Below are 15,624 nucleotides of genomic sequence, written 5' to 3'. Positions count from 1 at the left end.
TATCTATAGAATACTACATGGTGAACGACGGCATAAGCTGCAAATGTTTGCGCATCACTGTCAGAGAGCAGAAGTCGTCCCCAATAAACGCAGGTGCTCTTTGTGGCGATGCGCAGATACGCAGGGCAATCAACGTCAGGCAGCGGCTAATGCGCCTCTTTGTACGTCGCATGTTCACGGTGCAATGGAAGAGATGGACCACGATTTGTTTGCTTGTTGCGAGGAGAAGAGAGGCAACTAGGCATCGCAGCAGCGTCGACGCAGGACGGTGCGGCAAAGGGGTTGTTGCTGCACGTACAGGCCGTGGCGGCGGCCATGGAAGTGTCAATATGTCATGTTTGATACGCCTCAGACCCGACACAGCAGCCGGCATAGACCCAGGGTTCATTCACAGTGGGCAGCCCCGGACTCGTCGCTGCTCTGGCGTAAACTGTTTTTCTGTTCTAGGGCTCGTCGTAACCCAAGCTTTGGCCCGCTGCTGTCCCAAATCGCTCGAATGCCTACTTGAAGCCCTGAACCCCCCGAGCACGACGGAGGCCGTCTTTCGCACTTTCTCTTCCTCTATTGTTCTCTCTCTTTCCTGTACAATTTTCTAACGCTGCAACTACCTTTCCATCGACACAGCTCTTGCGGCGGCGGCTGCCATCAAACTCTCGTTAGGGATCGAAACTTGGTGTTCCTTGCCGTGCATCAGACGCTCTTTAGACATCTCCCGCGCCGGCTCTCGGCTGCACCTCGACTTTGGTGTTCTCGCAAGCCATTGCAGTAGTCTGCTATCCACGCTTTTTCTGGTGTTGAGTCTACACACGCGCTCAGCCAGCACCAGCGCCCTGAATCTGCCTGCGCGCCTCCGCTGCTCACATCGGGAAATTATCTCGACCTTTTCTGTTGTCGTCTGCACTAGAAGCGCCCCGGTGCTCTTCTGGGGATTGTATCGACCTAGTGTTCGGCGCCATGGCCGACGATGCATCTTCGCCGGGCAGTCTAAGCTCGCCCCCGCACTCGCCTGAGGGCACTCCGACAGCAACTGTCCGCGCAGCTGCAGGTGGTGTTGGTGTTGGAACTAGCACGCCAACCCCTGCAAATGCATCGCCAGCTCCACGCGGCCTTACTGCGAACGGCCAGCCACGCAAGAAGCCAGGTCCGAAACCAAAGGCCAAAGACCCAAGTGCACCAGAGCCAGAAAAGAAGACGAGAAAGCCCCGTAAGTCGGAGCCCAAAGACCCAAATGCCGCGCCTGCGCCACGGAAGAGGAGGACAAAGGCATCGCTCGAGGCACAGGCACAACCAGTCGCACAGGTTGTCGACGAGAAACCGCCTGTGCAGCTATCACCCATACCACAGACTGGGCCCAGTGAATCCGTCCCTGCTTTGCAAGCCGAGCAGCCGCCTGCAGTCGCGCAGCCAACCCGTGTGTTGAGCAATCCCGAGCCGACTCTCCACAGTAACCCAAACCTCTCCCATATCAGCGTTGCGCCATCCACACCACGGCCATCTAGTTCAGGCCAAAGATATGATCCTATCCGGGGCGACACCTTTGAGTCAAAACCGCAGCCTCCAGCAAGCGCCCCTCCGCCGCCTGTTTCACCCCCGATCAACCACCGTGCGAGTGCCTCACCTTCCATCACAAGTCTCATTGACCCGCCGTCTGCCAGCAACTCCTTCTATTCACATCCTGCCAAGCTTCAGCAACAGGCATCTATCACATCCGCACCCGTGTCACCTGCCGCCTTCTCCACGCGACCAGCGTCGGTCCTTCCTTCCCAAGACTACTCACCTCAACTCCAACAACAGCAACCGCAAACATCTCTTCAGAACCAGCCTCAGCCGTATCCCACTGCATCATCAGGCCCAACTCCCATGGACATTGACACCGAGCCCAGTAAGCCAGCATCCGTCCCAATGGCAAAAGAAAATTCCACAAACTCCGGTACCCTCTCACAATCCAATGCTCCCACTCCACCCGCCAAAGCCGTCCGCCAGAAAGAGGCCCCACCACCGCTGCCTTCCGGTAGCGGTCTCTTGTCGGGAACGCCATTCGGTCCCGTTGCCAATGCCAACGGCACTTCTGAGACCCAAGGCACTAACATCTACCTCACTTTCGACTTGAAGGGACGCGAAAACGTCACCATTAACTTCGCGCAAGAAGTCGAGAGGAAGTACGGCTTCGCTGCTCTACATCCTCGCATTGCCGCCCGGAAAGAGCGCCAGCGTCAGATTACGGCAGCAGGTGCAGCACTGGAGCGGGCTGCAGGTGGGGGCTCAAACGACGACCAGTCTGTCGACTTATCGGAAAACGAAAGCAACGTCGAGATGGGCGGCATGGACGATGAGACATCGGCCAAGGAGAACGGAGGCAAGAAGCGACGCAAGCGCAAGCAAGAAGATTACGATAAGGAGGATGACTTTATTGACGACACCGAGCTAGCTTGGGAACAACAAGCGCTCATGGCGAAAGACGGCTTCTTCGTCTACAGTGGCCCACTCGTTACCGAGGAGAAGCCAACTGTGGAGAGGTACGTGACCACCACATCTTCAGACCAGACTAAGCTAACATTGAGTAGGGCCGATGGCACCGTTCGACGTGGACGAGGACGAGGACGTGGCGGCACCGTACGAGGCGACGCGTCAGGTCGTGGTAGAGGACGTGGAGGCGGTCCAGGTTCTCGTGGTGGTTCTACTGTCCGCAAGCCCCGCGTTACTAAGGCTGATCGTGCACAAATGGAACAGGAGAAGGCAGCTCGAGAGTCTATGGCTAAAACCCTGACCAACATGTCTACTCACGCCGGCCAGGCTAGCGCCATGTAGCACACCGGCCTTCGCCAAACGGTCAACCCTGAGTACGGTCGGGTGTGTCACTTTGACTATCATTCGCATCAGGAACCCCAGCATGGGCTTCCATTTCCTGTTCGATTTCCTGTATTGTTTAGTTATCTGTAAGATACCGTTGGCTAGGCAGATGGCTCGGTCGACACCGCAATAGCCACCCAGCCAGCAGGTCATCAAGTCGGAGGGCGTTCGTGTAGGCATTACTTTAGCCGGCGTTATTCTCACGACGGTTCATAGTCGTTTTCAAGACCATAGAACTATTACTCCAAAATCAGGATTACTTTCTATTGCTGTTTGTGAGGTTCTCTCTGTGGGATCGTTGTCAAGAGTGATTCGGGCATAAGACATGCGCGGACAGAAATCTAAAGCTCTAACCGCATCTTAGGCGCCGCACTCTCTCATTAAGGGCTCGCTGCGTTTGTTTGACCTTAAGCGGTGAGTGCGGCTCCTGCCTTCTGTCCAGCTGCTCTTACCTCAAGCACTTCTAGGTCACGCTCGCGTATACCATCTTAACACCACGCTCACAAAAATCACTACCTCCCCGTTCGTGGTCCCAATCAGCTCCGGTATCTCATCTTTATCACACAACTCTTACTCATTCTATACACTGAAGGCGCCCCGAGCAACACAACAGGTGATCAGTAAAGTATCATGGTCGGCCTGGCAGCTTACTACACTCCTCTACCCGACGACGTAGCCCTCAGCGAGCACTCACGCAAGTTCTACGACGGGACGTACAAATGGGATTCAGAAGGCTTCACCGATGACGCCGGAGGTAAGTGCAATGTACGACCTCGCGAATACTTCGACGACTGACCAATCCAGTCTATCGCGAATTCGACTGCTACGACCCTGATGCTCGTGCTCCCACACCCTTGCCACCGCTGTGCTTGAGCGACGACGATGAAGAGGCCGGTGCAGTGGAAGAGAATATCCACGATGGAGAATACGAAACCGAGAGAGTGGAAGAGGACCCCGAAATCTTTACGTTCGCATCAAATGTCAAGAGCACGGGTGGCGTTATCACTTTACGACGTGATGAGCTATTTCGTGGTCATGCTGATAGAGAGCATCTCATTGGCAAAATGGAGAGTGCCTTGATCGAAAGCAGGTATGTACCATACTAAAGCACTTCAAACACCCCATCCACGCAGCTAGGAGCCTACTTGAGGGACAAAACTCCACTGTCGCGTCTTTTGACACCATCCTAGGCTCACAGCCAGCGCAGATAAGCTAACTTGAACAACAGATCAAAGAAGGTACACTTGACTCTGGAAGAGTGCTGCGGCGTGTGCGGTATACCCGAACACCTCAATCCCGTTGAAAGGTCGCCAACAAAACTGAAGATCAAATTCGTCACGCCTTTGAAAGTAACCAAACCGGACCCACGCACGTTCTTCTCGCCTTCGGAGTTGTCGGACTGTCCTTCGGACATATCAGAGTGGGATGTCGGCAAACCCGTAAGTAGACAAGAGGCTTTCTGGGCCGATAATCTCTATCATTACATGTTACTGGAACCAGGACTGACATAAGCTACAGGTATTGAAGGCGAGAACTTTTGCGAACCTAGTCATCGACGAAACGCTCCAACAAGGTACCGATGAGGAATCACCACAGAAGCCTATAACCCGCGGCGTCGCGCAGAAAGTCAAGAGACAGAAGTCGGCGGCCAGGCCAATCAAGGCGTCGCCTACGATTGAGTCACTACAAACTGGCAGCTATATAAGGGGCACTGGGGAGGTATCAAGGCGTCGGTCCACGAGACTTAGTAGCTCTCAAGGTGGCAAGTAGACATCTGTCTTGACTTGAGGCTTTCAGTGGTAAATTCGGGCTATGAGGAAGTTTTAAGTCTTCGTGATGTCCTCTGAGACGATGTCAGGCCCAGAATAAAGGGAAAGTGTTCAAGCGCTATTGGGAAGCATATTGATTGGCGTTGGCAAAAGAGCGAGCTCGATCAATGAAGTGCGAGATTGCGATATGATACCCCAATAACAACAGTCCCATCTATGTCCACCAAACTCGTCACCTTCCCAGAAATATATCGCCACACCTCTCCGTCTCAACATGTTCATGATAAAGCGCACACCGCGCGCCCCTCCAAGGCTTACAAGCCTCCCACTTCTTCACCTTCTTCCCATTCTTCTCTTCTCCATCCGTCCCCTCCTCTTCCACAACCTCAAATCTCCCCACTTCCCACCGCGCCATCGCAACACCTCCCTGAACACAAGCCGTACAAAACGCCACACAGCAATCGTCACAAGCCACCGCTCCACACCTAGGCAGTAGTACAACTCCACAGTAGTCACATCCGCGTGTCGTGTGCCAGGACATGGGACACCACATGCGCAATCTATGCCGCTGCATAGCCTGCGCACACGGTCTTTTCAGATGTACAGTCAGATCGCGGAGGAACTCTGCATGCCACTGTCCCGCATGCAATTCCAGCAATCGATCTGTCTTCTTGAAAGCAAAGAGATCTAGCACGAGCGTACGGATAGGCGCCGATTCGCGGATGTCTTCGTATAGGATACGTGTATCGGAGGGTGTTAGCACGCTGTTCGTTTCGTCGGCAAGGTCGCTTATTGTATCTATGATGGCGTTTCTTGCGCCTTCGAGTCCTAGTCTGTCGGCTAGAGCGTAGACGTGTAGGAGGGTGTAGTATGCTGGTTTTCGGTCTTTGTAGGGGATTGGTACTGCTTGCTCGTAGAGCCAGGTGACGAGGAGTTGAAAGTCGTCGACTGCGACATCGTCGAGTGTTATGCTGTTATTGCTAGATTCCGCGAAGCGTCCTGTGAGCGCGGCACGGAAGTAGGAAGATTTTGATGTGAGGAGACTGGTTTGGATCTGGAAAGGCGTGAGTTGAGGGCCGACAAGGATTGTGCTGGTAGTCGTGAAGTCGGAAACGTTCGCTCTGGTCAGGTACGAACTTGAGTTGCCTCGTTGTGTAGGCCGACTGCCTCTGAATGTGTATGGCGGTGGGAGGTTTGGAAATGGAATGCGACTGGGGTCGTTACCAACACTGCGTGGGCTGGTATTGCGCGTCATGGCTTGTGAGTCAGTCGTGCGAGACCCTACTCCCTTGCAAGATTATCGATCGTGGTGCGTCAAACGCGCAAGCTAGTATCGATCAACACTCTGATTAAAGTTGGAGGAATGCAGCGGAGATTTGGTGTGGACAGCAGTAGCCTTGAGCCTTGAAGAGGGGACACAGTCATCACAGGCAGACCGTCATTCAGAGTCACGAAACGTTGTTTCGAAATGTATCCTTGACTGCACCGGCAGTGACAACGAACAAACTTCTTTGCGGAACTTCGTTGAGTGAACAATTACCTTGTGTGCATGCGCGGATGACGAATGGTGGCTTTGTTGTTGGCCCAGCAAACGCCGCGCCGCAAGCGGGTCTTTGTCTCGAGACGGACCTTTGGAATGCGACAACACGATCAAACGACACGATAAGCCATCAGACAGAAGAGACAAATCGGAAAGTGATGAGTGGAAAAGCGCTATATGCGTTTGTTTGGCATTCGATGATACCTAAGTCGTGGTTCTCGTAGATTAAGGACCGAGACAACCGATATGTGGTGCCTCGAGCTGCCTAGTACTTCGATCGTTCCTTTCGCGATCTGATGATTGCTTGCAAGATAGTGTTGCACGTGTCAGAGAACGATGTATGAGGGACAATCTCACCAACTATTTTACACTTCCGCTGACGCCCTGAGTAGCTCAACTATTGAGATGCGTGATATGTTTATACATGAGAGACTTTTATGACTTCGTGAAAGCACCGGCAAAGCGTCGTTTTGTCTTGTCTGAGTCGGGTTTCAGACGTTGACGATGCTGTTCGATTCGGTTTGAGCTTAGGCAACGAAGTTCTTGATGTCTAATGGTCTGTTAGCTCCTGACACTGAAAATGAGAAATGTAAGCGCAACTTACTGTTGAGCCACTGAATGTACTCCTTCTGCTCCTTGTGGTCAATGTAGTCGGGGATGAACAGGGCAAGACGGGTGTTGATGCCACGCTCCTCGAGGTACTTCTCAAGGAGAATCTGGAGGTCCTCGTCTAGGTTGTTGAAAGGGGGGCCCTGCTAGAAGTTAGCTTTGTTACGATTTACATGGAGACTTTGCACATACAGTGTAGAGGGCGCGTCTTGACCAGTCCTTCTCGGCAGTGGCGGGGTCAGCCAGATCGGCAGTAGGGAAGTAGTAGAGGTCCTCGATGAGGAAGTCGCCGTCCTGGGCGGTGGCCTCGATAGCGAGAGCACCCTTGCCGGGACGCTCGATGCGAATGCTGGCGTGAGCGGGGAAGCCCTGCTGTTGGCCATCGTCCTCGTAGTCGTCCTCAAGTTCCTCGCGATCAGCGGGAGCAACACGGTCCTCGGGAGCTACGCGAATGTTTCCGTCTTGTGTAGTGCCTTGGTTGATGGCACCCTTGGTGTTGGCGCCGCCAGACTGCACATCCATGTCGGCATCGTCGTACATGGCATTGTCCTCGGTAAGCTCATCGCTGGGCTGGTTGTTGTTGAGGTCGGCGGTGGTGAAGGTGATTCGGATCTTCTCGTCGTTGTATGTGCGGGTAAGGACGACTTCCTGGTTGCCTGCCTTGTCCTCAATCTAATGGCTGTTAGCATTCGGCCAGTAGCAATGGTGATGTAGGATCTTACCTCGAAAGGGCTGTTCTCAAGGTACTCCTTGATGTTGGCAGAGAGATCCTCGTCCTCCTTCATGCCCTCCTCCATGGAGATCTCGCTCTGGATCTTTGCGACGAGCTCTTCATTGACTAAATCGCGTTAGCCGTGTTCTCTCACTGCAATGTATCCTATACGTACTACCGCTGTCTTGCCTCCGCGCCGCTGACATGTGGAAAGAAGCCGTGAGGCGGGGAATTGGGGCAGCCCATGCTGGCTGGAAAGCTGACGTCTGTCGCAGCGACGACTGCGGGCGGACGGCTTTGGTGGAGAAACGAGCAGCAGACCGCGGGGCGCTGCGGGCGAGGTTGCGTAGGGACATCATGGTGGACTAAACGTGTGACTGGAATGGAACTTCAAGATGGCGATGCGATAGATGGCTCTCGAAAGCGTAACTTTTCGATGGCCCAAGCGCAGGCGGGCTGATGTCAAGCGGGATGCTTGGCGCCGAAATGCGGGCCCGTTGCTCACCTCCGTCCTCGGCTGTCTTGATAGATTCAGTATTTTGTGAACCTGGGGAAATCTAGTTCACATTGGCGCGTCGAGATTCCTCAAACTGTGGTTCCTGTTGTTTCTCAAAGAATCTACATTGGTTTCGAGTGCAAGACCAATACTACGTCACTGCGCCGAATTCCTACTACCGCACGCGACGTAGACACGCCAAAACTTTCCCGCGTAATTGCTGCGCGTACAAACCTACTCCTATCACCACCGGAGGCTGCTCGACTTGAAACGTCATGGCGACCGCAACGACCGAGAAGAAGAAGCCAAGCGCAATGCGCTCAATCCTGGCAGGTGCAACTGCAGGTGCCGTAGAGATTTGTAAAGCATGCGCCCGGATCGTGATCTGATTCATGACTGACCCTGGACCAGCAATCACATACCCCGCTGAGTGTACGCACCGCATCGTATCCGCTTACCTGACCAAGTCGAACCTGACCCCAACATAGTCGCAAAGACACGATCCCAACTCAACCGGAGATTACCTGACGGAAAGAAGCTGCCATGGCCGCCGTTCGGCAAGCAGTGGTACGCCGGATGCACAACCTTGATCATCGGCAACTCTCTGAAGGCGGGCATAAGTACGTCATGGAAATAATGGGAAGGCGACTGTCTGACACTCCACGCAGGGTTTGTCGCATTCGACATGTACAGGAATATGCTGGCAGACGCTGGAGGCAAAGTCTCCGGTCCAGCGACAGTCATAGCTGGTTTCGGTGCAGGAGCTACAGAGTCGCTATTAGCTGTAACTCCGTTCGAGAGTATCAAAACCCAACTGTAAGCAGCCTTGGTCGCATTCATGTACCTTCACTGACTCATCCGCCTAGTATTGACGACCGCAAGTCGGCAAACCCACGCATGCGAGGCTTCCTGCACGGATCAAGAATAATCGCACAAGAAAAGGGCATTCGCGGCTTCTTCCAAGGTTTCCTCCCAACGACTGCACGTCAAGCAGCTAACTCGGCCGTTCGCTTCTCCAGTTACACGTCGCTCAAGCAGCTAGCACAGTCATACGTCACCCCAGGAGAGAAGCTCGGTGCCTTCAGCACATTCGGACTCGGAGGACTCGCAGGCATAATAACCGTCTACACTACGATGCCTATCGACACAGTCAAGACACGCATGCAGTCAATAGAAGCACGGAGCTCATACAAGAACAGCTTCGACTGTGTAGCCAAGATCTTCAGAGACGAGGGGCTCTTCACCTTCTGGTCAGGAGCACTTCCAAGGTTGGGTCGGCTGATCCTCAGTGGTGGCATCGTCTTCACCATGTACGAAAAGTCCATGGAGCTCATGGACAAGTTTGATCCCCAGGGACGTTACATATAAATTATGCGCATATATCTAGAGCCAGTAGCGAGTGCATTATCCATTCGCCTGGTGTTCTACCTCCATTTGCGACTGCGTCACACTATTGGTCTGGATCTCATTGGCTTGTCTGCATTCCTCGCTTCCCCTCCTCCAGATTGCCCAAGCGCCACCACTTCAGGACATGTAATGCATTCAAATGATAATATAGGTTCTAACACAACATGAGCTGGCCTTCCCTGGTGAGAACGATTCAGAGGATCTTTTCCATAACGGGCTTCTGTCACTTGCATATCGACTGCCATAATCCAATGGAATGTGGAGCAAGGCTGAATCGATAGAGCTGGGACTTCTGCCTCAGCAATTATTGGGTTTCGTGGCACCTTGTTTCGTTGAGATATGCAGGAAGTTCACCGGTTTCTGCAAAGGCTAGCACAGCTTACACGACGGTATATCTTGTCGAACCACATTACAGAAGGGACACTCAGGCAATACTAGGTGCAGCCTGCCGATCGGAAAGCACGATCTGCTGCCTTCTTTATAAGTCTTTCATGGCCTGCACCTACTCGCCTCTTCTTTTCCGTAATCGTCGTGTCCAGAATCATTAAACAATCACTCTCTGTCTGATATAAATGTACAGCATTCCTTGGATATTACAACAACCACATACAGTACCAACAAATTACGATCATGCCTCCAGTCGTATTCATATCAACTCCAGAAGAGCTCTCTGCCGTGCTAGCATCGTTCGACGACCTGCCAGTATCCCCACCAAGTCTGTACATCGATCTGGAAGGCGCGAAGCTCAGCAGGAATGGTTCGATCGCACTACTAACCCTGTATGTACTCCCCAAGGAGACTGTGTATCTCATCGACATCCATACTCTAGGCGCTCGCGCATTCTCAACACCTGCCATCGCAGGAACAGCAAGCGTGACTGCGCCTCTTGATACTACGCCCAGCACAACAAACCTCACTGAAGACGCCGGAAAGCCTCCCACAACCCTGAAGTCTATCTTGGAATCACCAGCAATCCCCAAGGTCTTCTTCGACGTACGCAACGACTCCGACGCCCTCTTCTCCCACTACGCCATCTCCTTCTCCTGCATCCACGACATTCAACTCATGGAGCTAGCAACTACTACACGCGGTTCCCGTGAACACCTTCTGGGCTTGGGCAAAGCCATCGACTACAACGCCTCACGCCTCAACATAACGCCGATGCAGAGGCAAGTCTGCAGCGCCATCAAAGAGGCTGGTGTCAGGCTCTTCGCTCCGGAACGAGGTGGCAGGTATGCGGTCTTTGAAGAGAGGCCGCTGACTCAAGCAATAAAGGATTACTGTGTGCAGGATGTGGTTCATATGCCTGGGCTATGGAAGCTATACGGAAGCAGGATGGCAGAAGGGGGCTTTTGGTGGATCATGGCTTTGGAGGGTGCAGCAAGTAGGGTGGGTGAGAGTCATCAGGCGGGATATCTACCACACGGAGATCACAAGAGGTACGGACCTTGGACTGATACACAGATCAAAGAGGCGATGCGGCGCTGGAATTCTGGGCAGCGGAGCAATTTGTGTGGATGAGTGATGGATTTGAGACTGAGTGACGGTGGAAGGTTGGGGACTCAGTCAAACGATGGTTTGTAGATGCATCGTACTTGTTTGGCTGTAGATGAATGAGCAAACAAGAGCAAATACAAGAGCTCTGTCATGAATTTCTTCTGTTTTCGAGGTGACTTACGATACACACGTTGGTACAGCGATAATGTCTATCTCCGACATTCACCTTCACTTTGGTCACTCGCCTTCGCGAACGCTCACCACTACGATTTCAACTCCAAGACCAAGCCAACAGACACAACCTCAATCTCCTCTAATCAATCCAACACAAACTTCAACAGACAAGACAATGTCAACACACGCCGCACAACTGCTCGAGCAGCGACTGTTTACTGCCATCAAGACACAAATCATCAGTCTTGCAACGCCTCTTTACGGCACAAGATCAGAAGACGCATCAAAGGTCTACGATGTAGTCACCTACAGCATGACCACCAATGATGGTGGCAGTAGCAACGATAGCAGAAGCACCTTCAACACTGCCAGCACCAGCAGCAACAACGATGGTGAAGAGAGAATAGGGCCGACCTACGGCGTGGCTTTGATTCTCTACACTGGCCCTTCAAGTTCGCCATTCACATCATGGACACTCATCAGCCATGTGGAGGATCAGCCCGACATCATCACTGGGGCGAATTGCCTGTTGGAAGACTTGAGGAAGGGGATGGGTGGAGTTATTAGTAAGTTCATATCTTTTCTTACTTCTGTGCTACTTTATCTTCCTGTCTTCATTTTTGGATTTTATGGTTGGAGCAAGAAAAATGAAGGTATGGTTGACTGATGGCGTGGTCGGGAATAGGTGTCTGCATGCAGACAGGTAACTGGAAGACGAAACATGAAAGCATTCCCAACATTGCGGGTGTAAGCGAAAGAGGGCAGGAGGGTGAAGAAGAAGTCGAGCATGAGCATCGGGGTGACGGGGTGACAATATGGACGTCAGGCGTGGCGCTGAAGGAGCCGGCGGCAGACTGGACGATGCCAGCGAAGACCTGGAGCAGACCGGCCGGAGTCCAAGGTTGTCGACCATCATCGAGGAGGTGTAGACATTCAACGCGTCAACGCACTTGAGGGGTGAGTTGGGGAGGTTTGGGGACTACAGCATGTTTGGGGGCGTTTTGTATGTCAGCATAAGGCAGCGGGATAGTCTTCGTGTACCTTCCACTGAGCAAATAAAGACCGTATCCTGCGGTGTAGTCGTTACTTACCTTTTCACGTCTTAGTACATACACCTGTGTCTCTACGTAGGTATCAAAGGTAGTTTATGATTCCTTACGATCCGTGAGCATCATGTCATGAAGTTGTTCATTCACACGCAAATCACTTCAATTGGAGCAAAGCGAGAACTATATTGAGAACACGAAAAGGACGCGAATATCACATTGGAACACTACCTAAAGATACGTAAAGATCAAATCGTGTACGGTTTCATCTGCCAGTGCCAATCGGACTCATCAGACTGTTACCACTACCACTACCACTAGTAGGACTCCGCACCATCATCGGCTTAATACTCTGGACTGGGCTCAATGGGTCTCGTTGGCTCGAACTCTGACTGGAGGTTCCTGAGCTGAGGCTGCCACTACCGTGACTGCGATTGCGGCCATTGATCGGACCTGGAGTGCTGAAGGGGTTACCGAGGACATAAGTGCCTGAAGACGCGGGCTCGTCGAAAGCGTCGGTGAATCCGGATACGTTGGAGAGCATCGACGAGGAACGACCGCGACCTCCACGCATGGAACCGGGAGTGCCGTTCATGTGCGAGTGCATTGACGGGAACGTGAAGCTGGAGAAACCATTGCCGTGAGGCGACATGTTCGTGCCTGGGAGATTGCCTTCTGGTGTGGTGGGAACAGACATGTGCTGGTGCGCTTGCTGGAGGAGGAGCTCTTCGTACTGCTGAACAGTCTGCAGGATTTGGCTGGTTGACATGTTCTGCTCCTCAGTGCGTCTTTCGTAACCATTGATGTTGCTCCGATACTGGTGCTCGACTTCAGCGCGCTGTGCTCGTAATGCTGCGCGTTCTTGCTCCCTTCGTTGCTTGGCGGTGAAACCTTCAGCGTTGGCAGTAACGAGACGATCGTGCTGCTCGTTGAGCCTGGTTTGACGCTGCTGAAGGCGCTCCCTCTTCTGGAAGGCAGTAGAAATATCGGACTCCACACTTTGCACTTGTCGCTCGATCTCCTCCTTGGTCTTGTCGAATTCACAAGCAACAGCATTCTTGTTGTCACGCTCCTTCTTCCACTCTGCCTTCTTGGCTGCAGCCTCCTTCGCCTCATCTTCGGGAATGCTTCCCAGATTTTCTGCTTGAAGGGAAAACTCGGCGGCAGCATCGTCAGCTTGGCGGATGTTCTGCGTGAATTGAAGGACGCGCTGGCGTTGGCGCTCATCACTACCTCCGGCGTTGGCAAGGCGGTTGCCGAGCGTGTCTACCTCTTTCTTGATGTTGGTAATGGCTGTCTTGTGGTCTTTCTTGTTTCGCTTCAATCGATTGCGCTGTTCCTGTAGTTGCTGGTCGGCTGCGGCAATAGAGTTCTTCAACGTGGTTGTTGGCGAAGAAGGTCGTAGGGTCTGATGGGCTGGCGGGGAGGCAATAGAAGCTGAAGCTGTCACGCATTAGCAAGGTAAGGCTACACAAGATGTTCTGCTTACCAAGTTCGGTTACCGGGCTGGCCGAGGTAATAAGACTCGCTGAGTAGAAGACTTGGTTGTCGTTGGTCCGAACAAACTCGCAATAATAGTTCGAGAGAGCCGTTAGACCAAATATTTCTCCTACCCAGTAGCCCGTTCCCTCTTGTCCCTGGAATCCGATCGGCTCGCTCTGTCGGATGCGGGTTGAGCTCCAGTCCGCGCCGTTGACGCGGATGTAGAAGGGCTTCGACTTGTCTATCCCAGACCCGACGCTGGAATCTTCGTCGTCCTGCTCTTGAAGGCCAGCTCCACCAGATAAACTAACACGAAATGAAATGTCGGAAAAGCCGACTTCTGAAATCCAAACACGATCGTCCTCCGATCTCCAAACAGCGTTTCCAATGTGATTTGCGTCTTTTGCGTTAGCCTCGTCGGCATCGTTGGCCGCCCGGCTACTCTCCATCTCTTTTAAAACTGTAACTTTTGTACTGGCAAGTGCAGCCCAGAATGGCTGCTGACTACGAACATGAGTAGCTTGCTTCCTCTTCCTCCTCCCACTACTCGCTTTATCCTTGATTGCGTGTGCTGCAGGCGACGGCCCCGGGGGGCGGCCATCGGTGCTCGAGGAGTTGGGCACGTCGGCAGTGGGATCGAGGTTCGTGGAGTTGGAGCGTTGCAGCGTGCCAGACTCTGGATCTGTCTTCTTGCCGGTGGGTAAGGTTGATTGTTCTCGTCGAGAGAGAGAGCGTCGGATGATACGAACGACACCTTGGGCCAAAATATGAATGCCCAGGAGGCTACGAGGCCATCCATGGGGGGTCGAGAAGCTTTCCAAATAGGTCGGCGTACTCGGGGGGCTCGTCAAGAATTCAAGGCCTCCCCGGGCGAGCCCCGTCCACAGGAAGTGGACGATGTGTTGCCGGAGAGGCCTGAATCTGAAGACGTGGCTCGAAAGAATGATGACGAAGCATATGACGATGCTGTTGGTCGTGCCCTTCTTGCCGGCTGCGGCACCGCCGAGCGCTATGGCTATGACGGCCTGTGCGAGGTCGAGGAAGAAGTTTTGGGCAGGCACCCACAGCAGCAGCCATACGAGCAGGATGACGGTGTCGGCGATGATTGTGGTGAAGAGCGAGGGCGTGCCGCCGGAGCCCTGGAAGATGTCGGTGAAGGAGGGGAAGGCGGAGAGGGCGGAGAGGGGCGTGCCGGCCTGGGGCGGGACAAAAGTAAGCGTTGCGAACAGGAACTGGACGACGGTGAGGACGGTGGGGGGCAGCTGGAGCAGGATGATGAGGATGGCGAGGACGTCCCGCAGCGGACAGGACGTGAGAATGGTGGCGGGCACGGCGAGCATGCTGGCCATGGAGATAGACGCCGACTTGGAGGCATTGGTGTCGGCGCGGCGGAGAGTCGAGGGCATGGGATCAAAGGGCCCGCCGGCGCTGCCATTGTCGTACGAGCGGCAGGCCTCGGGGGTGTTGTCGAGCGAGGCCTCCGAGCCAGCGCGCGTGCGGTGCCCTGATGCGGCCGACGCAGCAGCGGCCGTGGTGTTGGCGTGGGCGCTCGACCCCGGAGCTGGATCGTGGGCGCTGGCGTGCTGCGTCATCTCGGTCGTGTCTACATGGCTGGGCAGCGGCGGCGAGGGCTCGCTGGGCTTCCCGTTGGCGTGGCCATTGAGCTGCGGGATGCTCTTCTGCTTTGTGATTTTCTTGCCGGGGGCCGCAAGGCCATTCTCGTGTCGCTTGTCGTGCGCCGCGTTCCTCTTCGACTTCGCTACCATAGACGGCGGTGCGGGTGCGAGCGGGCAAACCTCTCCCTGGCGCGACTCGACTGCTGCACAGGACGAGCCAGGACTGGAAGATGTTGAGCCGCTGCTCGGTGGGGGAGTCTGGGGGGGTGTCGTGTGCTGGGCAAGACGTGTAGGGAGCGAGGAAGGTGCCCTGCGCCTGCTCAGTCGTGCCTTCCGCCGGATGGGCTTGTGCCAAGACTTGCAAGTGCTAAACGTCAAATGCAAAGTCAACCAAGAAAACCCGACCGCCCAAGCCTCTGCGCGAGT

General features: G+C 53.9%; 8 protein-coding genes across 8 annotated transcripts; 5 read left to right on the top strand and 3 right to left on the bottom strand.

The window, feature by feature from the left end:
- Nucleotides 1-954: 954 nt before the first annotated feature.
- J4E78_002398 (uncharacterized protein) lies at nucleotides 955-2,808 on the top strand (the record flags this gene model as incomplete). The annotated part of the gene is made up of 2 exons (XM_049363045.1): nucleotides 955-2,516; nucleotides 2,565-2,808. The coding sequence occupies 2 exons, from the start codon at nucleotides 955-957 to the stop codon at nucleotides 2,806-2,808; spliced, it is 1,806 nt and encodes a 601-aa protein (XP_049225637.1).
- A 672-nt stretch (nucleotides 2,809-3,480) lies between these two features.
- J4E78_002397 (uncharacterized protein) lies at nucleotides 3,481-4,620 on the top strand (the record flags this gene model as incomplete). The annotated part of the gene is made up of 4 exons (XM_049363044.1): nucleotides 3,481-3,604; nucleotides 3,655-3,940; nucleotides 4,157-4,289; nucleotides 4,369-4,620. 4 exons carry the CDS (start codon nucleotides 3,481-3,483, stop codon nucleotides 4,618-4,620), a joined length of 795 nt encoding a protein of 264 aa, XP_049225636.1.
- Nucleotides 4,621-5,179: 559 nt separating this feature from the next.
- J4E78_002396 (uncharacterized protein) lies at nucleotides 5,180-5,874 on the bottom strand (the record flags this gene model as incomplete). The annotated part of the gene is given in 2 exon segments (XM_049363043.1): nucleotides 5,180-5,209; nucleotides 5,224-5,874. The coding sequence occupies 2 exon segments, from the start codon at nucleotides 5,872-5,874 to the stop codon at nucleotides 5,180-5,182; spliced, it is 681 nt and encodes a 226-aa protein (XP_049225635.1).
- An 812-nt stretch (nucleotides 5,875-6,686) lies between these two features.
- J4E78_002395 (uncharacterized protein) lies at nucleotides 6,687-7,839 on the bottom strand (the record flags this gene model as incomplete). The annotated part of the gene is made up of 5 exons (XM_049363042.1): nucleotides 6,687-6,709; nucleotides 6,764-6,911; nucleotides 6,961-7,440; nucleotides 7,491-7,606; nucleotides 7,656-7,839. 5 exons carry the CDS (start codon nucleotides 7,837-7,839, stop codon nucleotides 6,687-6,689), a joined length of 951 nt encoding a protein of 316 aa, XP_049225634.1.
- A 412-nt stretch (nucleotides 7,840-8,251) lies between these two features.
- Nucleotides 8,252-9,344, top strand: J4E78_002394 (uncharacterized protein; the record flags this gene model as incomplete). Its single annotated transcript, XM_049363041.1, has 5 exons — nucleotides 8,252-8,336; nucleotides 8,388-8,408; nucleotides 8,465-8,596; nucleotides 8,645-8,792; nucleotides 8,843-9,344. 5 exons carry the CDS (start codon nucleotides 8,252-8,254, stop codon nucleotides 9,342-9,344), a joined length of 888 nt encoding a protein of 295 aa, XP_049225633.1.
- A 669-nt stretch (nucleotides 9,345-10,013) lies between these two features.
- Nucleotides 10,014-10,904, top strand: J4E78_002393 (uncharacterized protein; the record flags this gene model as incomplete). Its single annotated transcript, XM_049363040.1, has 1 exon — nucleotides 10,014-10,904. One exon carries the CDS (start codon nucleotides 10,014-10,016, stop codon nucleotides 10,902-10,904), a length of 891 nt encoding a protein of 296 aa, XP_049225632.1.
- A 325-nt stretch (nucleotides 10,905-11,229) lies between these two features.
- J4E78_002392 (uncharacterized protein) lies at nucleotides 11,230-11,983 on the top strand (the record flags this gene model as incomplete). Its single annotated transcript, XM_049363039.1, has 2 exons — nucleotides 11,230-11,624; nucleotides 11,881-11,983. 2 exons carry the CDS (start codon nucleotides 11,230-11,232, stop codon nucleotides 11,981-11,983), a joined length of 498 nt encoding a protein of 165 aa, XP_049225631.1.
- A 382-nt stretch (nucleotides 11,984-12,365) lies between these two features.
- On the bottom strand, nucleotides 12,366-15,348 carry J4E78_002391 (uncharacterized protein; the record flags this gene model as incomplete). The annotated part of the gene is made up of 2 exons (XM_049363038.1): nucleotides 12,366-13,543; nucleotides 13,590-15,348. The coding sequence occupies 2 exons, from the start codon at nucleotides 15,346-15,348 to the stop codon at nucleotides 12,366-12,368; spliced, it is 2,937 nt and encodes a 978-aa protein (XP_049225630.1).
- Nucleotides 15,349-15,624: the final 276 nt, after the last annotated feature.

This window comes from Alternaria triticimaculans (genome assembly GCF_023758025.1).
Source record: "Alternaria triticimaculans strain BMP 0046 chromosome Unknown scaffold_2, whole genome shotgun sequence".
NCBI classification, from domain to species: Eukaryota; Fungi; Ascomycota; class Dothideomycetes; order Pleosporales; family Pleosporaceae; genus Alternaria; species Alternaria triticimaculans.
Note: the sequence above shows the minus strand (reverse complement) of the source record. Positions and strands in the feature narration are given on the sequence as shown.